This window comes from Vipera berus (assembly GCF_964194415.1).
Source record: "Vipera berus genome assembly, chromosome: 1".
Lineage (NCBI taxonomy): Eukaryota > Metazoa > Chordata > Lepidosauria > Squamata > Viperidae > Vipera > Vipera berus.
This window is the reverse complement of record NC_138202.1, coordinates 131,965,948-131,990,717: the sequence shown is the minus strand read 5'-3', so window position 1 is coordinate 131,990,717 and position 24,770 is coordinate 131,965,948. Positions and strand designations below refer to the sequence as shown.

General features: G+C 43.6%; 1 protein-coding gene across 1 annotated transcript; it reads left to right on the top strand.

Annotated features, from left to right (window-relative positions):
• The first annotated feature begins 574 nt into the window (after positions 1 to 574).
• Positions 575 to 22,006, top strand: CCDC14 (coiled-coil domain containing 14). Its single transcript, XM_081327156.1, has 13 exons — positions 575 to 671; positions 3,170 to 3,225; positions 4,531 to 4,606; positions 5,609 to 5,681; positions 5,772 to 5,912; positions 10,029 to 10,274; positions 10,374 to 10,468; positions 11,392 to 11,974; positions 16,064 to 16,202; positions 17,526 to 17,605; positions 18,866 to 19,084; positions 19,170 to 19,302; positions 20,773 to 22,006. Exons 1-13 carry the CDS (start codon positions 639 to 641, stop codon positions 21,752 to 21,754), a joined length of 2,856 nt encoding a protein of 951 aa, XP_081183282.1. The 5' UTR covers positions 575 to 638; the 3' UTR covers positions 21,755 to 22,006.
• Positions 22,007 to 24,770: the final 2,764 nt, after the last annotated feature.

The following is a 24,770-nucleotide window of genomic DNA, read 5'->3' as shown; positions in this document are numbered from 1 at the left end:
GCCGCTCAACCATTACGACATGAACTTCTATAGTTTTTCATTGGACGCATACGAGTCAGCTCTGGCGCTATATAACAGAATTCCTTCAACAGCATTATTCTGCTGTTGAATTCTGCTATATAACAAAATTCCACATACAGCCGGACAATTCCTATCCACTCATATATAGGACAGCCAACCCACCACCTCTAAAACTGCAATCAGAATTGCACAGAAGCCGCTAAGTCAGGGGTCTTCAGCCTTGGCCCTTTTATGACTTGTGGGCTTCAATTCCCAGAATTCCTCAGCCAGCATGCCTGGCTGAGGAATTCTGGGAGTTGAAGTCCACAAGTCATAAAAGGGCCAAGGCTGAAGACCCCTGCGCTAAGTCTAAGAAAATCGACCAAGCCACGCCGAGTTTGCATATGCCGCCGCCCCGATTGGTCAACGTCACCGCGGTTCCCACCAATAAGCGGCGCGCGTAATCCCATTTCCCCGCCCACTCGCCCCATTCCCGCTCTGACGACCGCCGCCTAGGAATGACGATAGAAAACGGGCGGGGCCTACCTTAGGCCCTTCCCCCTTAAGAGCCGTTTGTGGGCTGCCAATCCTGTCTAGGGACGCGGGGTGACCTGGCGGGCTTCCCAACCAGACCGAGGATGGCGAGGCCCGGCTGCTTGAAGCACCACAAGGTAAAGCTGCTTACTCGAGGAGCGCCAGAAATTGCAGGGAAGAATAAACCCATTTGGGGGAGAGAAAAAACCAAAAACAACCCGAAGGAACCCTTACAAAGTCCCTGTTCGTTGCCGTCAAGTGTTAAGATCTCCAAAGAGTGGAAGGAAACCTTTTGCAAGACATATTTTGCTTTGGGGTTTTTTTTTCCCCCTCCTTTGGTTGCAGCAGAACAGGTGGCGGGGGTTTCCGGAGAAAGAAAAGTCATCGCCGAAACAGCAACAGTTAACTCTCTGAATAGGGTGTGCAGTTCGCTTTTGATAATGGAATTTAGAACAGAATTGAAAGAAACAAAATGCAAGTTCTTAAATGACACAAAACTGCAACGGTTTTAGGGTGAGATGCAGACTTGGATTTCCTCCAGCAGGCAGTGTCTCTTTTCAGGGGGAGGAAGCCTGCATTCAACACTTTTTTAAATAATAATAATAATAATAATAATAATAATAATAATAATAATAATAATAATAATAATAATAATAATAATAATAATAATAATAATAATAATAATGGTAAAATAAGGCTAATTCATTTGGTAAGCCACCCAGAGTCGCTTCAATAGTTTGATGTGCAGCATAGAACATTAATAAATAAATGAATTGACTAGCGTGCGGATCTGGAGTGAGGAATTAAGTTTAAGCATCTGAAAGTTCTGACTCCACCACATTGTGTTGCTGAACTGAAGACCATTTGCAAGAACCAGGAGTGGCCTTTTGGACAGGATTTTGAAATTTCACCAGTTCGAAGGAAATTGTTGGACTCAAAATTCTTTTGTTGGATCTGAAGATTCTGGTAAGAAAGAAAATAAAATCTACAACTGCGTTGATCTCTGAGTGGCATAGTAACTCTAGTGTCTGCAGTGAAGGGAGCAGAGAAAGGCCATTGAGACAAACCTCTAGAAGTGGTACCAGTAGTTTAAGCCACTTTATACAGGGATACCCCAACAACCCTGCGAGATCAGAAAGAGACAGAGTGGTCCCAAGTCCCTAGTAATTTGCCTGGTGGAGGGTGGACTCTTGACCCTTTAACCATTACATTTAACACATCGGAGATTAGGATAAAGGAGGCAAGATAACAAAAACAGGACAATATTGTGATTCTGCCCTTTTTGTCCGTGACATGATACAGTTTTACAAAAAGGGCAGTATTTGTGGCATGACATTACCAAGCTACTTTTGTCATCCTGACAAAAGACGCCAGCTCTTGCAGAAGCACATCATTTCTTTAAGCTTGACTTTATTTTATTTATTCGTTAAAATTTATATGCCGCCCCTCTCATTGATAAGGTGACTCTGGTTGGCTTACAAAAAGTAAAAAAAATATATATCAAAACAATTACAATTTTTAAAAGCTCTACAAGTTTGCTTTAGTCTTCTCGAAAACTGCTGTTCATATGAAAAATAATCTTACCACATTTGTATCACATTTATTAATGTATTCATAAAGGGTCAGCTCTGAGAACCATTTGGATGACATGAAATATATTTCATCCAAGATCCTTAAGTCTATCAATACTAAAGATAGAAACGAACAGTTTCTTAAAGGGTTGTATGGTATTTCCAGTCCATTATTCTCCCCAGTTGTTGAAACACTAAACAGCACTGCTTATGCTACTTATGATTTCAGATACCTAAAATAAGTATTGTTTATCTACATTCAGATCATGAGTTGCCAACATAAAAAAACCCAGTATAATCCTTTCCAGCTCCCTTTCATCCATACCTTCTACACCTGCAGAATAATTGCAGGGTGATGTTCTGGCATTAGTACCATCTGTGTATCAGGCTTACTGTGCCCTTGCTAGGTAATTTCATATTTATCTAATGTGAATATCACTCTGTAGGCACAACCACACATTTTGAGATACTGCAGGCTCTATCACTTGTTAGTTAAACGATCAGAAATTGCAAAGCTGTTTTCTGAGACTAAAAATGTGAAGGCCCAGAAAGTTTCAAGAAAAGCTTACTACATTTCTTGCTTTGTTTTGTTTTGTTTTACCTCATATTTCCTCTCCTCCCACCCGAGGCCTTTACATTTCTTCTTGAAGCATAGAATATTTAGTGGGATTTGGTTGCCAATTCATATGTATTACCTGTTATACAAACTATTATTATTATTATTTATATGGTTTATGAAAACGGTAATTTAAAATAGAAACTTGTTTTAAATCCATCCCCTCTTGAGAAGTGAATTAAGTTAGCCCATATTTATAGATATTCAGAGATGCTAAATTGCTACAGATTGTTGTGTTTAGGAGTTACTTTGCATTACTGTCATATGTTTCACTTTAGACCCATGCATTTAATTATTTACTATGCTGGCATGGAATTTTTTCTTCATAAAATATTTATTTTAAATAACTATGCCATTGTAAACAAAGATGTCATTGTTTGTAAACCAGATGTGATGGTCTTGTTGGAAAATTTATGTGAAAATAAGTCATTTCTCATGCAATCAACAGGCATTGACTTCAGGAAGGTTGACGGGTTCAACTAAACTGACAAACAGGAAAAAACAGTAAGAACATCTTCAGTAATGATGATGATGATGATATTTGTTCAATCATGTCCAATTCTTGGCGATTCTGTGGATCAGCTGTCTCCACATTTTCCAATCCTGTATGGCTCTTTCAATTTTTTAATGCTCTGGCTGATGTCGGCGTTGACAGCATCTAGTCACCATGTTTTTGGCGACCTCGCTGACCATTCCAAGCCTAACTGCCCTTTCTAGTGAGTTTGATGGCATGACATGGCCAAAATAAGTAAGGTGAAATTTTGTATGCTGCTATCCAGGAATATGTCTGGTTTTGTGTGTTCCAGTGCTTGCTTGTTTATCACCCTTGCTGTCCAAGGAATGCACAGGAGTCTTTTCCAACAATCTTCATTAGTATATATTGATATTATCATTGGCATGTAAAGCAGCTAATTGTTAGTATTCTCCTAGGTCAGAAATGAAGCTAGACTTACATGTCTTGATCATTGACATGCTAGGATGAAATTCAACAATATTTCCAGGACTGTTATTTCCCCAGGCTTGCTACTGATATCATTCCTATTATCTAGCAAAATCCCAGTTTTTGTAGATAACATAAAGGCATTTAAGATGCTTAAGATTTGTTAACAAAATATGTTTCGCACCATCATTTCTTTGTTGCTCTTCCAAGTGATACAAGTGATGAACTGTAGCAGTCTTGTTCAACTTTATTAGTCTCTCTGGCATTAGCAAAGTACTGGCAAAGATGCAATCATAATATATGTTGAGAGCAGGGCATCAAACTGGAAAAGGCTTTAAAGAGTCTCCTATGTCCATAACACCTGTACCTTTCAAGATTCTAAACTATCCAGAAAATCTTGATAGATACACAATACTGCCTGCTATGGGTAGTGCTCTTCTTGATAAGTGTGTTTATATGGTACACAATGTAGAATACTTGAAAAAATATCACAGTACCTTCAGACTGTTGTTCTAATATAATTGTTTATAGAGCTTCTTCTGCAATTGAATGTTAGCATGTCTAATTTTCTAATAATAAATGTTGACATTTTATTTACAAATAACATGAGGTGGCAAACATGTCAATTGCACTTTCCTCCTATTTTCCCTACCACAATAGCACTGTGAGGTGTGTTGGGCTGAGAGTGAATGACTGACCCAAAATCACCCCGCCGGCCTTCATGGCTGAGTGGGACCTTGAACTCACAGTCTCCCACTTTCTAGCCTGGTGTCTTAACCACTAGACCAAACTGGTTCTCTATAATAATTACAAGTTATTCTTTAGTTCCCTGTTGAACAGTTCATCAGGATATCATTTCTGTATTCCAGGATTGCTCCAAAAAAAGTGGCATATACAGAATCTGATGCTGGCTATTCCCTATATTCCACAGATTCAGAGGATCAGGTAAAAAGAGGATCTGATGCAAAAATCTATCCTGAGAATTTTGTTTGCAATCTTTTCATCTGTGTTTTATTTTATAACTCATACAGGGTATTGTAGATATACATTAATTAAAATTGTTTAATTAAAAGTAATATTTATATTTATCTAATGCAGATTAGAGCTTTACATAGAAAGGGCAATGACAGATGTTTGAGCTGGTTTTAGAAAAGGCCAAGGAACATGAGATATTGCTGATCCACAATAGATAATTGGGTAGCCAAAGAATATCAAAAAGAAGTTAACATGTGCTTCAATGACTTTAGAAAGTCCTTAAGAAAATAAGAATCTCAGAACATCTTATTTCCTCACGAAGTCTACACACAGGACAGGGAGCCATAGTCTAGAGCCAGCAGGGTGAAACAGGTCAGCAAAAGAATGAGATTATGGCTGCATACACTCTTTTTGTCTCTGCAGTACATGTGCTCTATGGAAAATGAAAATTAGAAGTAAGATAGAAAGAGTATTTAATGCTTTTGAATTTGGAATTTGGCAAAAACCTTTGAGAATACCATGGATAACTAAGATTTGTTTGTATACAATAGCCATGCATGCGTTAAAAGGAATTTTAAGGTTGTTTTTTTGTTTAGTACATGTATATTAAAGAACATTTTTAATATACAATAGTCATGTGTCCCTTTTCTAGATTGCAATACTCTTAAACATTTGATTTGAACCATACAATTGGATTCTCTCCCTAAATAAAAGAACCATACAAACAGGAATTACAGTAATCCAGAAATGAACATTCTTTGTCTAGCTCTTTTTTTCCTGCCACTTTCCCTTACTGAATACTATAAACAATTTGAAGTTTCATAAAGGTCAGATCCTGGAACTCAAATAATTTTATGGAAGAATGTTTTTATTGCTAGAATATTCACTAGCTTCGAGAATAAAGAATAAATTAATTAGCTTTCTTCCTATGCTAGAAGCTGCTCTTTGTAATCTTCTTAATATCTTTTCTAGGTTGCAAATATTCATCATGGCCTTGATCGCTGTGCATCTTTGTTAAGGGACATTCTTCAGAATGAGTCCCAAGGTAACAATCCTTTTCTTTACTTGAATATAAAGTTCATATCCTTGACAGCTTTCCTTGTGGCTTAAATGGTATTGTTTCAAATGATACTAGGAATGACGGGCAGCTCTCAAAAAGCAATGAAAACAACTACTTTCAGAGCAGCTTCCAAACCTTTGCTGAGTAAAATGGGTGGTGCTAAAAAGAGAGGTGGAAAGAAAAAAACTCTTTCAGCAAATGTGCAAAAAGAAACAGGTACAGTATGTACTTTTTCTTCAAGTTTAATTTTTTTTAACCGTGCATTTATCTCATTCATTCATTCATTCATTCATCATTCTGCTTCAATTACATAATAGTTATAGGATGTAATTTTTGCCTCCAAAACCTAAACATCTGATTTTATCTATAGATAACATACCATTGAAAATATTGAATAGATTTATTTTATATAATTACCGTATATACTTGAGTATAAGCCGACTCGAGTATAAGCCGAGACCCCCAATTTCACCCCCAAAAACTGGAAAAAGTTATTGACTCGAGTATAAGCCGATCCGCCGTTCTGCAAGCCTCTGCCGCCAGCAGAGGCTCGATCCGCCATTTTGCAAGCCTGAATACACAGGAATACCCTGTGTGGCCGCGGCTCGTCGGCAGGTCTCCGTTCCTCCTGCCGACCTTTGGGGAGGTTTGGGCGCCTCCCCAAACCTCCCCAAACCTCGGCAGGTCTCCGTTCCTCCTGCCGACCTTTGGGGAGGTTTGGGCGCCTCCCCAAACCTCCCCAAACCTCGGCAGGTCTCCGTTCCTCCTGCCGACCTTTGGGGAGGTTTGGGCGCCTCCCCAAACCTCGGCAGGTCTCCGTTCCTCCTGCCGACCTTTGGGGAGGTTTGGGCGCCTCCCCAAACCTCCCCAAACCTCGGCAGGTCTCCGTTCCTCCTGCCGACCTTTGGGGAGGTTTGGGCGCCTCCCCAAACCTCGGCAGGTCTCCGTTCCTCCTGCCGACCTTTGGGGAGGTTTGGGCGCCTCCCCAAACCTCCCCAAACCTCGGCAGGTCTCCGTTCTTCCTGCCGACCTTTGGGGAGGTTTGGGCGCCTCCCCAAACCTCGGCAGGTCTCCGTTCCTCCGCGCAGACCTGCCGACCTTTGGGGAGGTTTGGGCGCCTCCCCAAACCTCCCCAAACCTCGGCAGGTCTCCGTTCCTCCGCGCAGACCTGCCGACGTTTGGGGAGGTTTGGGGAGGCGCCCAAACCTCCCCAAAGGTCGGCAGGAAGAACGGAGACCTGCCGAGGTTTGGGGAGGTTTGGGGAGGCGCCCAAACCTCCCCAAAGGTCGGCAGGAGGAACGGAGACCTGCCGAGGTTTGGGGACGTTTGGGGAGGCGCCCAAACCTCCCCAAAGGTCGGCAGGTCTGCGCGGAGGAACGGAGACCTGCCGAGGTTTGGGGAGGTTTGGGGAGGCGCCCAAACCTCCCCAAACAGGAACGGAGACCTGCCGAGGTTTGGGGAGGTTTGGGGAGGCGCCCAAACCTCCCCAAAGGTCGGCAGGTCTGCGCGGAGGAACGGAGACCTGCCGAGGTTTGGGGAGGTTTGGGGAGGCGCCCAAACCTCCCCAAACAGGAACGGAGACCTGCCGAGGTTTGGGGACGTTTGGGGAGGCGCCCAAACCTCCCCAAAGGTCGGCAGGTCTGCGCGGAGGAACGGAGACCTGCCGAGGTTTGGGGAGGTTTGGGGAGGCGCCCAAACCTCCCCAAACAGGAACGGAGACCTGCCGAGGTTTGGGGACGTTTGGGGAGGCGCCCAAACCTCCCCAAAGGTCGGCAGGTCTGCGCGGAGGAACGGAGACCTGCCGAGGTTTGGGGAGGTTTGGGGAGGCGCCCAAACCTCCCCAAACAGGAACGGAGACCTGCCGAGGTTTGGGGACGTTTGGGGAGGCGCCCAAACCTCCCCAAAGGTCGGCAGGTCTGCGCGGAGGAACGGAGACCTGCCGAGGTTTGGGGAGGTTTGGGGAGGCGCCCAAACCTCCCCAAACAGGAACGGAGACCTGCCGAGGTTTGGGGAGGTTTGGGGAGGCGCCCAAACCTCCCCAAACAGGAACGGAGACCTGCCGAGGTTTGGGGAGGTTTGGGGAGGCGCCCAAACCTCCCCAAAGGTCGGCAGGTCTGCGCGGAGGAACGGAGACCTGCCGAGGTTTGGGGAGGCGCCCAAACCTCCCCAAACAGGAACGGAGACCTGCCGAGGTTTGGGGAGGTTTGGGGAGGCGCCCAAACCTCCCCAAAGGTCGGCAGGAGGAACGGAGACCTGCTGAGGTTTGGGGACGTTTGGGGAGGCGCCCAAACCTCCCCAAAGGTCGGCAGGTCTGCGCGGAGGAACGGAGACCTGCCGAGGTTTGGGGAGGTTTGGGGAGGCGCCCAAACCTCCCCAAACAGGAACGGAGACCTGCCGAGGTTTGGGGAGGTTTGGGGAGGCGCCCAAACCTCCCCAAAGGTCGGCAGGTCTGCGCGGAGGAACGGAGACCTGCCGAGGTTTGGGGAGGTTTGGGGAGGCGCCCAAACCTCCCCAAACAGGAACGGAGACCTGCCGAGGTTTGGGGAGGTTTGGGGAGGCGCCCAAACCTCCCCAAACAGGAACGGAGACCTGCCGAGGTTTGGGGAGGTTTGGGGAGGCGCCCAAACCTCCCCAAAGGTCGGCAGGAGGAACGGAGACCTGCTGAGGTTTGGGGACGTTTGGGGAGGCGCCCAAACCTCCCCAAAGGTCGGCAGGTCTGCGCGGAGGAACGGAGACCTGCCGAGGTTTGGGGAGGCGCCCAAACCTCCCCAAACAGGAACGGAGACCTGCCGAGGTTTGGGGACGTTTGGGAGGCGCCCAAACCTCCCCAAAGGTCGGCAGGTCTGCGCGGAGGAACGGAGACCTGCCGAGGTTTGGGGAGGTTTGGGGAGGTTTGGGGAGGCGCCCAAACCTCCCCAAACAGGAACGGAGACCTGCCGAGGTTTGGGGACGTTTGGGGAGGCGCCCAAACCTCCCCAAAGGTCGGCAGGTCTGCGCGGAGGAACGGAGACCTGCCGAGGTTTGGGGAGGTTTGGGGAGGCGCCCAAACCTCCCCAAACAGGAACGGAGACCTGCCGAGGTTTGGGGAGGCGCCCAAACCTCCCCAAACGTCGGCAGGTCTGCGCGGAGGAACGGAGACCTGCCGAGGTTTGGGGAGGCGCCCAAACCTCCCCAAACAGGAACGGAGACCTGCCGAGGTTTGGGGAGGCGCCCAAACCTCCCCAAAGGTCGGCAGGAAGAACGGAGACCTGCCGAGGTTTGGGGAGGCGCCCAAACCTCCCCAAACAGGAACGGAGACCTGCCGAGGTTTGGGGAGGCGCCCAAACCTCCCCAAACGTCGGCAGGTCTGCGCGGAGGAACGGAGACCTGCCGAGGTTTGGGGAGGCGCCCAAACCTCCCCAAAGGTCGGCAGGAGGAACGGAGACCTGCCGAGGTTTGGGGAGGTTTGGGGAGGCGCCCAAACCTCCCCAAAGGTCGGCAGGAGGAACGGAGACCTGCCGAGGTTTGGGGAGGTTTGGGGAGGCGCCCAAACCTCCCCAAAGGTCGGCAGGAGGAACGGAGACCTGCCGAGGTTTGGGGAGGTTTGGGGAGGCGCCCAAACCTCCCCAAACGTCGGCAGGTCTGCGCGGAGGAACGGAGACCTGCCGAGGTTTGGGGAGGCGCCCAAACCTCCCCAAACGTCGGCAAGTCTCCGTTCCTCCGCGCCCTGCCTGCCTGCTTCTTTCCGCTGCGGAAAGAAGCAGGCAGGCAAGGCGCGGAGTTTGGGGAGGTGCGCGCGCACCTCCCCAAACCTCCCCAAACTTCGGCAGGTCTCGGACGGCGGTGGCTTGGGAGAGGTGCAGGCGATCCCGGAAGCACCAAAGCCTCAGCCGCGCACAAGTCCTCGGTAAGTTTTTTTGTTGACTGGAGTATAAGCCGAAGTGGAATTTTTCAGCCCAAAAAGTGGGCTGAAAAATTCGGCTTATACTCAAGTATATACGGTAGTTTCATGAATGTGTGCCTTCAGCCACCAACTGAATATGTTTTGTATTTATAGGAAGGGATTAAGCCAGAGTGTTAAGCTAGATGTAAATCAGTGTGTAACAATCATAATTCTCAGTTTATGTCTTATCAAAAATAATGATGGTTTCTGCTTAAGAATATAGCTAATTATGTTATATGAGTATAAATATGTTAGTTCAAGCTTTTTTGCCAGCTATAAATCCATAGCTATATTTATAAAAAAACAACAACGCAACAACAGGATTCTCAAAACCAAACAATTAGTTCTGCATCTAGATAATATTAAAGGTATTAACAAACTAAATATTTTCCATTCTTTTTTTTTTGCAGCATCTGAGTTAAATAGAAAGGTAGTTTCAGGTAATGAAACTGCTGCTGAAAAAGATGTAACTCCTCTAAGCACCAAACAAGCCTTTGTTGTTAAATCGATTCATGGACCTTGCACTCAGCATTCTCCTGTAATGCACCAGAAATTGTATGAGCATGCACAATCCCAAATGCCTCTGTTAAAAATCCACCCTCCAGTGAAATCCAGTGATATTCCTGATGTACCACTTTCCATCATTCCTGAAGAGGGTAGGTGGGGAAGCAGTTTGACTATTGTTATACACTGTGTTCATTTGTTCAGATTAATCTTAGTGTTGTTAACTATTTGGCACTTTGTCCTCTCAGCAGCATATCAACCCGTTACAGCATTCGAAGGTCATTTACCTACCTCCACACCAGCACTATCCCCACAGCAGGCAGTTAATCCTTCTGTTGTTCACCCTGTAAGTACCCTCCATCTGCTGGAAGTGAACTGTCAAATTTGTATCTCCCTGTTTTATCCTAAACATATTGCTAAGAGCAAAATTTTAAAATAGAACTATTGTAAAGCAATGCACACAAGGCATCACTGAACTTGTGATTGAATTTGGGGTGGATAAAGAAAAAGGCCCTTGAACTTCAGTTCCTCTGGGCTTTCATCTGCAAGTTGAACAGATACTGTATCTTCAGACCCTTCAGATGAGAGGTAACAGGGATAAATTTTATTTTAGATTCAACATGTAGTCTTAAGCAGAAATCCCCCCCAAGTTTGTCTAAATTATGCAGCTTCTGAAATATGTGCAAATAGAATTTGCTGGTTACCTCTTCTAAAATTTCTCTTGCCTCTTTGGGCAAGAAGAATTACAACAAATCACTTCTGATTACTAAAATTGAAGGAAATGGGGGAGAGGTAGCAAAACTGTTTTTAAAATCCAAACACTTGCATGTTGCTGCCTTCTCTATTCCATGTGTTCTGTTTTTTTCCCTGAAGAGAAAAATCAAGTCATTATTTTCTTTGTTGTACGCAAGAGTAAAAAGTAATGATGTGCTATTGTAGAAGAACCAGCTTTTTTCCCAAAGTTCTCTTTAATTTGCAATAAATGAAATTCCCATATACTGTATATTTGGTATTTCTACTGTTGAATATTATCAAGTTTTAATTAGTTGCTAAAGAACACTGTCTCCTAGCATGCATTATTTTCTGGGTATTGGACAATTGTTACATTGTTTAATACCAACTGCTCATGCAATAGGTGCTTAAAATGTTGAAAACCTTACACTCCAGTCCATTGCCTTTTGAAAATGGTAATTAATTGTAATTTAATATACTTTAAATACAAGAGTGTAAGTTCAATCAGACTTCATTGCTTGTCTATGCTTGTCACAGGGTCTTCCTGTGGACACCTGCAGCCAGTGCACCTCACAAATGGGACCAGTCCTTGTATCTGGAGACTTCAGGACCTCTTCTTCTGCGGCTCAGACACAACCCTCAGCTTTGTGCTCTGCTCCACCCCACGGGGCTCCCTCTGCTCCTAGCAACCTCCCATCCTCAGCCATCCTCTCTCCATCTGCTGGAAGAGAGGCCGTGTGTGAAGGCACCCACGAAGAGCAGTTTAATGAAGCAGAGTTGATCAGATGCATTCAGGCACAGTTGGCTCTGTTGCAGGCACGGGAAAGGGAGCGTGAGCAGAAGGAGGCTATCAGAAATTGCCCAGACGTTGACCCGGTGCTGTCCAAGCCACCCATTACCAAAGAACCAGAGATAAGCCAAGAATACCATGAGGACCCTCTAAGTGAAGAGGATACCTTAGAAGGTATTGATATGGCACCAGTGAGAGATACAAGCTGCCAAACTAGTTTCAGCACAGAAGTCTTAAAGCCTAAAAAAAACAGCTTGCAGAGAAGAGTCCAGAAAGTGAAAACTGTGAAGTATCTTTTGGCAGAGCTCAAGGCCTTGCTAACTGACCAAGGTAATATGACTGTTCTTATTATGATTTGCCAGGAGGGACACTTTGTGACCTGTGAATACGATCAGTCTTCAGGTGGCCTACTAATGTCACTTGCTGACTTGGCTAGAGATGGTTTTAAGGTGCTCATATCATGTGGTTTGGGGTAGTGACTAAGGTGCTGGCCTAGAAACCAGGAGAGACTGAATTCTAGCATAAGCAGTAGTACAGGTAGTCCTTGACTTACAACAGATTGTTTAGTGACCGTTCAGAGTTACAGAAGCACTGAAAAATGTGACTTATGACTGTTTTTCACAGTTACAAATTTTGCAGCATCCCCATGAACATGTGATCAAAATTCAGATGCTTGGCATCTGGTTCATATTTATGATGGTTACAATATCCCTCTTGGGGTCATGTGATCACCTTTTGCGACCTGACGAGCAGAGTCAGTGGGGAAGCCAGATTCACTTAACAACTAGGTTACTAACTTATCAATTGAAGTGATTCACTTAACAATTGTGGCAAGAAAGGTCATAAAATGGGGCAAAACTCACTTAACATATGTTCCATTGAAAAACAGAAATGTTGGGCTCAGTTGTGGTCATAGGTTAAGGACTACCTGTATTAGGGATGTTCACTGCTTATATAAAAGGTGAGATAAAATGATTATTATTATTATTATTATTTATTGGATTTTTATACCGCCCTTCTCCCGGAGGACTCAGGGCGGTGAACAGGGCATATAAATAGACATACAAAAGTTAAAAAAGATTAAATAAATTGCCCAGTTAAAACAATCAATTATAAAAAACCCATAAAAACCCTGACATTCCCCCATCAGGCCAGGCCAGCTTGTTCGAATAAATGGGTCTTTAGCCCGCGCCGGAAGGAGCGGAGATCCGGTGCCATCCGGAGCTCCACCGGCAGTTGATTCCATAAAGCCAGGGCGCCCACAGAGAAGGCCCTCCCCCTGGGGGCCACCAGCCGACATTCTCTGACCGGAGGCACCCTGAGGAGGCCCTCATTGTGGGAACGCACAGGGCGGAGGGGAGTCGACGCCGGCAGCAGGTGGTCCCCGAGGTATTCCGGACCCATGCCATGTAAGGACTTAAAAACCATCACCAAAACCTTGAACCTCACCTGGAAGACAACTGGTAGCCAATGCAGCTCGCGGAGCAAAGGTGTAACATGGGAGTACCGGGAAACTCCCAAGACAACTCTCGCGGCCGCATTCTGTACCAGTTGGAGCCTCCGAGTGGTCTTCAAGGGAAGCCCCATGTAGAGAGCATTGCAGTAGTCCAGACAAGAGGTCACGAGCGCATGAGTGACCGTGCACAGGGCATCCCGGTCCAGATAGGGCCGCAACTGACGCACCAGGCGAACCTGGGCGAAAGCCCCCCTAGTCACGGCTACTATATGATCTTCTAGAGTAAGTCGTGAGTCTAGGAGGACTCCCAAGTTGCGAGCCCTATCCACGGGGGGTAAAAACTCACCCCCCATAGAAAGAGATGGAACATGTTGAATGTCCCGGGATGCCGGGATGCACAGCCACTCAGTCTTGTCGGGGTTCAGCTGAAGTCTGTTCCTCCCCATCCAGACCCGAACCGCCTCCAGGCAACGGGACATCACAGCGAGGGCATCACTGGGGTGGTTTGGGGTAGAAATAAAAAGTTGGGTATCATCAGCATATTGATGATACCCAACTCCAAAACCACGAATGATCTCACCCAGCGGTTTCATGTAGATGTTGAACAGGAGAGGCAAGAGGACCGATCCCTGAGGAACTCCACAAGCGAGAGCCCTTGGGGTTGACCTCTGCCCCCCTGCCAACACCGACTGCGAGCGTCCCAGGAGATAGGAGGAGAACCACTGAAAAACTGTGCCTCCCACTCCCAATCCCCTGAGACGCCGCAGCAGGATACCATGGTCGATGGTATCGAAAGCCGCCGAGAGGTCTAATAGGACTAGGACAGAGGAATGTCCTCTGTCCCGGGCCCTCCAGAGATCATTCACCAGCGCGACCAATGCCGTCTCCGTGCTGTACCCGGGCCTGAAGCCCGATTGGGACGGGTCGAGATAATCCGCTTCATCCAGAACCAGAGGAAGTTGATGCGCCACCACACTCTCAACAACCTTCGCAAGAAAGCGAAGGTTGGAGACTGGACGAAAGTTGTTTAACACAGCTGGGTCCAAGGCAGGCTTCTTGAGGAGAGGTCTCACCACCGCCTCCTTCAGGACGGCGGGGAAATTACCCTCACTCAAAGAAGCAGATATAACTGCCTGGAACCAGCCTCGTGTCCTCTCCCTGGCTGCATAAGCCAGCCAGGAAGGGCACGGGTCCAATAAACATGTGGAGGAGCTCAACCTCCCCATAATCCTGTCCACTTCCTCAGGGGTCACAGAATCAAACTCCTCCCAGATAACATTGGCAAGACCGCCCGTGTCCTGATCGTCGGACTCTGCCCAGCTGGAGTCCAGACCAGTCCGAATCTGAGCGATTTTATCCGACAGATGTTGACCAAACTCCTCGGCACGACCCTGTAAGGGCTCCTCCCTCACCTCCTGATTAAGGAGGGAGCGAGTCACCCTAAACAGGGCGGCCGGGCGATTATCTGCGGACACGATGAGGGCAGAGAAGTAATTACGCCTCGCCGCCCTCATCGCTGCGAGATAAGACCTAATATAGGTTCTTAGTCGCAATCGGTCGGATTCGGATTGGCTGGACCTCCAACAGCTCTCTAGGCCCCGTTTCCGACGCTTCATCTCCCGGAGCTCCGCGGAGAACCATGGAGCTCGATGGGATCTGCACCGGGTCAGGGGCCGCAAGGGTACAACTCGGTCAAGTGCCTCAGTGGCTGCCCTTTCCCAGGCTTCCACTAAGGCCTCCGCCGAGCTGTGAGCAACGGAGGCAGGTGGGGACCCCAGCGCTACCTGGAACCCATCCGGGTCCATTAAGCGCCTGGGGCGGTACCATCTAGTAATGATATAATCATCATCATTATATGGGAGCAACTTACCTTCCACAAAAAAAGTGCTCAAATGTGAGTCAAAAACACTGCCAAACACAATAACCTCAAAACAAATTGATCAAGCAGCAGAATCTTTTGATAAGTTAGCATGCTAGATTAAACATATTCTTTGATCATTTTTATCTTGTTTTGTAACAAAATAGCCAATGTAATGTTAAGCTAAACTAAATGTTAAACTAAAATCAAGGAGATCTAAATTAAAATCCATCCTCAAAATGGAAAAACTATGGGTGTCTTTAGGCCAGTTGTCTAAAGTTGTGACAACTTACCCCATATTGTTGCATCAAGAAATAGAAATCTGTTAATGCAAAATAAGATTCTGTTTAACTTTCCTAATTTGATTTCCTTATTTTGAGATTATTTACTTGTAATCTTATCAAAATAATTTTGGGTTATTTGTTGATTTAATAATCTTCTTTATATCCGTCCATCATAAATCATCTTCTAGTCAATATGACAATTACAGCATTTTAAAAAACTTGATGAGGATTGGAAATAGGCAATTACCAACCTTAACTCTGCTCCTGTCTTACCCTGCTCTGGACAAACAAATGAATGACAAAATCTACCATGAGGATTTTATATTGACAAAACAAAGATTTTGTGGGCAAGCACCTTAACTTTTCCATTGGTCTTGCATGGTCTGCAAAAATGAATCATTATAGAATTAAAAAGTGTTGAGATTTTAGTCTACGTTGTTGGGTCATGTTTCTAATCTTACATTTTGTTCAAGAAGCCACAGTTCTGTGATATTTTTACCATTCTGAAATAAAAAGTATGAGGCAGTGAGGGAGTGTTGAAGCCTCAAATAAGAACTGACAATGTTACAAATGAAACCTGTCACATTTCTTGGTCCTCTTCTTAAAGCAACCTATTTGAAGAGCGGGTCCTGTTTTTCAAAGTTTATATGGCAGTTGATGGAGAAACCTAACATAGATGCCAAGTATCGTGCACTTGGAAACCTGCTCAGTCCATTCATATTAGGAGGATAAACTTGATTGCCCACAATACTACGTTCTGAAGAATGGCTGTTTGGCTATCTGTGAAAGTAACATTTTGCCTTGTTTTCCTGTCCCTGAAGATTCAGAAACATTAGGGGTGCTAGATGAAATAGATGACACCACGTCACTCTTGCCCACAGCTTTTGAGAATACAAATCTCCAAGCTGAAATAGCACTTGCCCTTCAACCTCTCAGAAGCGAAAACGCACAATTGCGCAGGTCAGTAAACCAGTAAGAGAAAAACATTGTACTTAAGGGAGACCATGGCGGTTCGCCAGATTGCAAATTCAATCTAATTATAATACAGTGAGCTTTGTGTTGAGATTCTGAATACGTAGATATTTTGCTATTTTGGCTTGATGTCAAGCTCTTCAAAAAAAAAATTTAAAATCAAATATCACGTCTGGACTGAATCTGTATCTTCTTGAGTGTAGCAACAAATCTACGCCCAGAGTTCCTTCTTCTCAGAATAAAGCTGAATCCAGGGCACATTCTGACAATGGCAGATACACGATTAAAGGGGAGGGAGGCTTGTGGTGTTTGACTGTATATATTACGCTGGTGAGGAGAAAAGCGGCAACACTGCATTCAGCGACTGAGGTCTGTCCTCAGTTCAGAGTCACCCTTGTAGTCAACCACCCAAGTTGCTCCATTGCAACTTTCCAGACAAGTAACAAGAATACGGAGATAGAGTTGTTCACACCCCAATTGGTTAGTCTAACAGCTGCTCAGGAAGATGGAAGGAGAGCAGGTGGGGGGTGAATGCCAATCAAACTGCTTTCAAAGAGATTATTTCCAACATCACATTTCCAACTTTGGGGAACATTGTGGAAGTGAATGAGCAATCAAGCACCAGTCAAGTCAGATTTAGAGGGAATTGCAATCAGGCTTGGGAGACACCAGGGCCACTGCTATTTGAAGATGACAGCAGAATGAGTAACAGGATTTGGGAGAATTAATATCCTCCATCTGCAAGTGGATAGCCTATATTCTATGTTTCTCAAGAGACTTGAAATAGATCCTACATGGTAATGGAGTAGGAGCACCTTTTCAAGCCTTTGATTTGAAATGTAGGCTGGTGGGGAGGAAAATTTGTTACAGTGGCTGGACTTTAACCTCTTTTCTCAGTTACACACCCGCACACATACCTGATAGGGGGAATTTAAGCCACAAGGAGATTCCATCCACCAAGAACAGGGCTTGATTTTTCTTAAGAAGTTAGGAAATGGTTAGCTTCCAGACTCAAGAAGTGGGCCATTTCAATTGGATCCAGACCTTTAAGTGGGTTGGGAGAGTTTTATACAACCACACTAGAAAATGGGAAGCAGGATTTTAATATGAACATGCCAATTTTCCAATGGAAGCTTTCTGCCAAAAGATGGTGATTAGCAGAGGAAGAAACTTTTCTCTCAGGATGGGCTAACTTTTTTCTTCTTCAAAGTGAGGAAAAAGCGCTGGGGTGGGGGCACTTTTAAAGCTGCATTCAAGTAAGAAATCTATCAAGGAAAGTATTTGTTTAAAAATCCCTGCCTCTTATTGTAGACGACTGAGAATTTTGAACCAACAGCTGAAGGAACAAAACAGATCTGAAAAGGAATGTAGCCTGGATAGCAATTTGGAAGGTAAGTAGCAAGGTATAAATGTTTAAACATGTATTAAATTCAATAGTGTCTTGAGAACTGGAAATATTTTGACATATTTCCAGAAAAGGTTTTTCTTTTCTGAAATATGGACTAATTCTCTGTACTTAGTTATTATATTAGTTATATTAAAGCCACACATCATACACAGTTCCCCTCTTCTCTCTTTCCCACTTTTATCCACATATCGTATTTGTGGCCTACAGTAGCAGTGATGGCATATTTTAAGGCCAACTGGCATTTTGATTCCAAATGTGATAATTGTATTTTCTCTGCAAAGATGAGGAAAATCTTATTAAGGGGCTAGCAAAGGCTAGATCTCCAGGCATTCTTCTGGGAAGTGCTTCAAACTGGAAAGAGAATGGAGTTAACACTCTGCCCCCACCTGTTTTTTCTAGTTTACATGAATTCAAGTCAGAGATCTCAAAGAATTATGAATTTATATATGTCTTAACTGTGAGTGCAGCTGGCCAAATATACTGAGACTGGATTGTATTCTAGTTACGGGTTGTATAGAGAGAGATACTGAAGTTCAAGTAAATGCAAGTACTCTTCAGAGTTTTGGATGGATGGATGCATGATGATTAGAGAAAATAGAAAGAGACAGCAGACATGACTTTATTCTTCACCCAGTTTAAAGTCCTCTTTGTGTTTGGATACAAACAAAGCAATAATATCTACTAACAGCTTTTTATAAATTACCTTCAGAGTAGCTACGGTCTTTGACTAGAAACCTTGCTAATGTAATACCGAATATGGCATTTGCCAGATGCACTGAAAACAAAAAGGGTAATTGATTGTCACTTGTCATACTGCCTTCTGTTGAATGTCATTGGCAAATTATGTCATTCCAGGGATTAGGCATGAAATATTGGCTACATAGTATTCTATACTGTTTTTATACCTCCCTCTCATAAACTGCAAGGTGATGTACCAAGAAATATAATAACAATAAAATACAACCATAAATCTTCAAGAGCCTGCAATTCATTATTCATGACACATACTGCTAAAAGTCCCCCCCCCAAACTAGGCAATAAATATCCATTACCAGTGCCTTCTGAAATGCCAGAAGTCTAGGGGTCAGGTGTATTGCTGGAGTAATGTATTTCATGCAGACTTAAGAGCCCTGCAGTAACACATCTCAGAGATTAGAAGAAAGTGCCTTTTTTTCAGTCAAACCAGTGAAATATTTGTCCATGGGCCATATTTCTGAGAGAACTGTATGTTTTTCTCCCATAGTTGTGTCCCTCCAGTCTTTGAATATGACATTGCAGAGTCAGTTGAATGAATCCATAAGAAGCATTGAGTTGTTGCAGGAAAAAAATGAAGAATTCATTAAAATCCTAGAAAGCCAAAAAGAAGAAAATAAAAGGCTAATTAGACAAATCCACGAGAAAGAACAAGAGTTGCTTGAAAAGAAACAACAGCATGATATTGACTCAACCAAACTCAAAATTGGTGTGTAAGTTGGCAAACTTTGAGGGTACAATCTTTGTGCATTTATCATGGAAATTAAATTTCATTGGTTGTTAATATATTTTAGAAGCAGATGAAATGTTTACCAATGTGAAGACTTACCAGTACAAGTTAGAAGCCACTGAGAAAGAAAACCAGATTTTGGGCATAACATTGCGTCAGCGAGATGCAGAAGTGAATAGACTGCGTGAATTGACCTGGTACTGTTAACCTTGTTTATTTCCCTTAGTGTTTCAAATCCACATAGCAAAATTGTACACTGCCCCAGACTTTTGGAACGATAAATTGAGAAATGCATCTATGAAAAAAATTGAAAACCTCAATAAATTTAGATATGGAATCATATTTGATGTCTTAATTTCACATTCTAAACAGTTGGACAATATGTCAGTATTATTGGTGGAGAATGGGAAAGACTACTTATTTTACTAATAAATGAATTCTGGATATAATAGTCGGCCACAAGGTGGTGGCAGTGATTCATGTAGAAAATTGAAACCTGATTTATTGAGAAAAAGAGAAAAGTTTTGTAATAATAGTATATATTAATATTATTACATTGTGGATTTTAGTCTCTATTTTATTTCCAATAGAGGGATATTACTTAATGCTGTCAAATGATGTTGTAGTACTCCAAGGCTCGCACAGTGCACGTTGTAGCCCCAGTTAGATGGAAAATCCTGTGTGGAAGTGATCCTGCATAAAGCTTTCAAACATTGGGGATATATTAATGAAGCCTATTCCAAAGGTTAAAATATTAGCAATTCTAGAGGATAGTAGAAAGGCTGAAGGAAGCATGTGCATTAAACGGAAGACGACTTTAATTTATGTCTGATAGTGAGATGCATAATCAAAAATGATTAAAAGTCCAGATTATCTTGCATTTAGTTTTTTTTATAAAATAGAAGCATTTCATGTCTTCATAATTATAGTTTATAAACTAATTTATGAACTTGTTTCTAGTCATGGTCCATCTTAAATTTCAGTCTTATTTTGTTCTCTTGAAGATCAGCATAGGTAATTCTCTAAGGGTGGTGTGGTGCTTAAGATGTTAGATGAGCTACTACAAGAGAGGCAAAATAAAAAAAATAAATTTTATAAATAAATCAATTAGCAAATAGACTAATATATACGATTTACTGTTCTATGAGAAAGATTCGGAATTGTGGGTAGTAGAAATCCTTTACTTGCTGTTTTTTGCCCCTAGAATGCCTGGTCAACATTCAAGAGAAAAACCACAAATTATTGGCTGAAAATTCTCCCATAGCTCAAAAAAACGTGCAAAATATTTTTGTTAAGATTCTACAGTATTTATTGCACTACAATACCATGACACAGCAAAACAGTGCTGGAGGACCAGCACCACCACCACCTGGACATCCCCGAACACATTTTCTCCAACCCTTAGAGATGAGTAAAAATTAGAAAGAAAAAGACAGCTCGGACTGTAAAACAGTTTTCCATCCTCCTCAGTGGAAATGTATTTAAGAGTTAAGATTCCCTGATGCTTCAAGTGCCAGTTAGATTGCACCCTGACTGGAATACATATCTATTCAGAAATGAGTCCAATTAGTGACGATAAGATTATGCCCTGGATTTTCATATATGTACAAGCCTTTACGCTTTTGTCTCATTTTGACATCATGTGTGTTGACATCTGTGCTTTACAGGGCTCTTCAAGGGAGTATGTCCAAGCTACTATCAGACCTCACTGGGGATATGGCGAAGCCCAAACAAGTCAGCAGTCTGTCGAAAGCTCTCTTGGAAATTCACCAGAAACAGTTGCAGCCTGATGCATACCCTCTAAGTGATTCCATAATAAACTATCTAAAAAAATTAGAGCTGGACCCTGTTCCGACCAACTTGGAGCCCCTCTTAAGTGAGGGTGAGATGAAGGAGCCCAAAGGAGCATTGGACGCGAGGGCAGGTGAGCATCCTGCCCAAGAGAATCAGGTGGTGGCCGACAAAACTCTGGCTTCAAGAAATCTTTCTGTCTTCCCAAAGCTTGATGCAGAAGCAGCCAGCTGTCTAAGCACTTTAGGAGGTCATGAGCTAGATGAGACTGTTTACATTCCACTGAGTAGCAGTCCATCTCAGAAACCGGTCACAGCAACTGAAAGGAACACATTCACACAACAGAACCTGATTCCCCACAAACCGGAGTGTGATTCTAAGCAGCCAAGCAAGCTCGGGATGCTGAGCGACACCAAGACCTGTGACAAATTCAGTGGTATCTTTGGTCGGAAAATGACTGTTGGAAACAAATCTGAAACTCTGGGGTGGATAGAGAAGCTGGAAGGCGAGAGACTTCAGACGCAGCCAAAGGAAAGAACTAATGGGTCTGCTAAAGTGATTTTGAACAATCCAGACAGACTTGAGCCTGATAAGCACCGTTGTGCTCAAAAAGGAAATGGACAGAAGAACCCTGGAATTTCTGCTTCTGACTCCAGTTTTTCCACTCTTGACTGGATGTCAGGAAAATCTGAATGGACTATATCTTCCTTTTCAACGTTCACCTCCAGAGATGAAGAAGACTTCAAAAATGGATTAGCGGCTTTGGATGCCAACATAGCAAGACTGCAAAAGACGTTGCAGAACAGCTTGAAAAAACAAGAAGGCTTTGAAAATACTTCGGGAGTTCAGAATAACTAAGGAAAGCGTACTTTTTAAAAAGCCTAGGGATTCGTAACATTTTTTTTATTCTTTGTATAAGCAAGTTATCTTTTAAAACTTTGACAGTGAACGTGTTACTGATGAATTAACAGGCTGTTAATTAACAGGCTGTTTCATCACTGAAAACGTACCGATAAAATAATCAAGGGTGAATCTCAAATGGATCTGCAAATTTTAATATTTAAAGATAAATAATTGCTTTGAAATGTATTAATAAAGGAATAGAATCTGTTTGTCTTTTGGCTTTTATGAATGATTGACTGATAAAGGGTCAAACGAAAGTGTGTAATATTTTTCTAGAATGTGCATTTTGGAAAAATGTTGCCTTTGATGTCATAATGGAGAAGTTTTAATCTTACTACTATTGATTTGGCTAATAAGATTTTGGTCCATAGCTTAAATGCAGTCTTGCAAATACTTATTGTCCTCTTGCATGTTTATATATTTAGAATCAGAGATGGGAGAGACCAATTATTTCATCTAGTCCACAAATGTTTGCATACACATGTATCTGTCTGACGACTTCTAATAAAAGAGGACTCACTATGTCATGTAGCAGCCTGTTCCACTGGCTGATACCTTGTATTACCAGGATGTTCCTCCTGATATCCAACCATGAACATCTGTTCTTGTATTTTTAATTTGTTGGTTTCAGTTCTCCCTCTAGGGCAGGGGTGTCAAATTCAATTCCATTGAGGGCCGCATCAGCATTGCGTTTGCCATCAGGGGGCCGGGTGGGTGTGGCCTGGGTGGGTGTGGCCTACTGGGTGGGCGTGGCTAGAGTGCATATGGCCTACTGGGTGGGCGTGGCCAGCTCTACATCGTTGGCATCAAGGGTGCCTATGGGGGCCTGGGCAGGAGTGGGACAGATCTGAGGGTCTCTGGCAGAAGGAGGGTCTCTGGGCCAGGGGCAAGGCAGTGGGGGCCGTTCCCTCCCTGTTTCCAGGATGGCTTCGCGGGCCACATGAAACCGCTTCGCGGGCCGGATCCGGCCCCTGGGCCTTGTGTTTGACATGTCTGCTCTAGGGCAATCTGTGTGACAGCCTTTAAAATATTTGAAATTGCAATCATATTTGCCTTGTCACCGGCTAACCTTTCAACCTGGAAGCACCTTAACAATGCCTCCGACACAAACTGGACGAGGATCATATCTATCCTTGGTCATTTTTCTGTAGGTTAAAAAATGTCCCAAACCTTTGCCTTTCCTATTGCTTGGTTTCAGGCCTTTCTCCATCTTTGCGACTGACTTTTCTCTAATTTTTCATCCTGTTGTGAACCCTGGTGCTCAGGATCCGACACAATATTTCTAGAGGCTGAAACAAAAGCACAATATAGCATTTGTCATTTTAGCATCTGCATCAAACTGCTGGCTAATTTTAATTTCTGATCAACAAGGACCCCCAGATCCCCTTCGTGTGTACTACTACCAAGCCCATTGTTCAAATCTGTTCCGATGTTTTAAAATTTCAACTACTAATTTTGTGTCATCTGCAGACTTTATAACTCCAAGTGATTGATAGAAATGTTGAATAGCTGAGGACAGGACAACCCTATGGCACTCCATTCGGCAATTATACTGCAGCTAAAATAGAACCTCTAATGAGCCCATTTAGCGTGTAGATGTTTAGCCGATAATGAGTCCATCTCCCAATAATATCATCTATGGTATATTTTATGAAAGAGCATTAGAAGGCACCCTGTCAAAGGCTTTGCTGAAGTCCAGGAAGTGAATGCCCACGCCTACTGATGTTTTAAATCCCTTAAAAAAGGGATCGTTTTGAGAGCCAGCTTGATCTAGTAGTTAAGGCACCAGGCTAGAAGTCAGGAGACTGAATTCTACTCCCACCTTAGGCAATGAAAGCTCTCTCAGCCCAACTCCCCTCAGGATTGTGGGGAAAATAGGAGGAGGAAGTATTGTGCAGTGTTAGCCACTTTCAGTTATTTATAAAAAATAATAAAGGGGATAGAAATAGAGATTGAGAGAGAGAGAGAGAGCTGAGATTACTCTGGCACAATTTGCAACAAACTATGCCGGCTCCTGTTAATTTTAGCATCCAAACACTGACAAATGTGCTACTTGCTAATCTGTTTAGACGTCTTACCAAGTATGGCCATTATACCGTCAGGTTTGTAATTTCCCAGATACTCCTGCCTCGTGATTCAAGCAATTGTAGTATTCCACTAATTCTTAATAGAGGAAAACTATCCTTCAGCTTGACAGCTTGGAGTGTAATTACTTCCAGCTTTACTCATGGATGCCTAAACTGCATTGATTCCCAGAAGTACCAACCCGCTCCTCTATGCATACTGGAAAAATTACAAAAATCACCTTCCAAAATATTTCACTAGCCTCAACCATAATTCTATCACCTTCTTAGAAACAGTCACAGTGGGCTCTTCCTCTGAAAACTAAAATGTCAGACAATTTCACCTGGATTTTTGGTGCTTAAATATAAAGATTCAGAATTTAGCACACCTTCATTAACTTCTGTTTGCAGTTCAGTGTCCAAGGGTTACAGCCAATCTCTTCAGTCTGCTTAGTCTTCCCTCTCATACATCAAATGCTTTACTTAGTGTTCCTCCTGTCAGGTATTTTCAAATTAAGTTGCTATAACAAAACAATAGTTTGGGTTTTTTTTGCCTTCTGGTTGATTAGCAGATAGATTTGCAGATTCTGAGCAGATTCCTTCAAATACTTATAATGAATATATTCCGAGAAGCCAAGAAGGGGAAATGCTAATGCAATATTTTAGTCCCATAAAGGAAGTTCTATAGCTGGTGGAATTCTTTTTAGGGACAATAGTAGAGATATTTTCTAATAGTCTGGGTTGGAATTTCTACCAAAAAATAATAATAGCAGAGGAGAGAAAACAAGAGCGAAATGAGTAAGTGATTTGAAATAGTTCCCTTTGAAGGTTAAAGGTGGAATTTATGAGCCAAGTCATTTTAAGGAGCCTGGCTTAATTTCACAGAGATTGATCTGGGAGATAGCTGA

Coding starts and splice junctions, on each gene's coding strand:
- CCDC14 (XM_081327156.1), top strand. CDS start 639: ATGGCGAGGCCCGGCTGCTTGAAGCACCACAAG. Junction 4,607..5,608: donor CCACAGATTCAGAGGATCAG/GTAAAAAGAGGA, acceptor TATCTTTTCTAG/GTTGCAAATATTCATCATGG. Junction 5,682..5,771: donor TCTTCAGAATGAGTCCCAAG/GTAACAATCCTT, acceptor AAATGATACTAG/GAATGACGGGCAGCTCTCAA.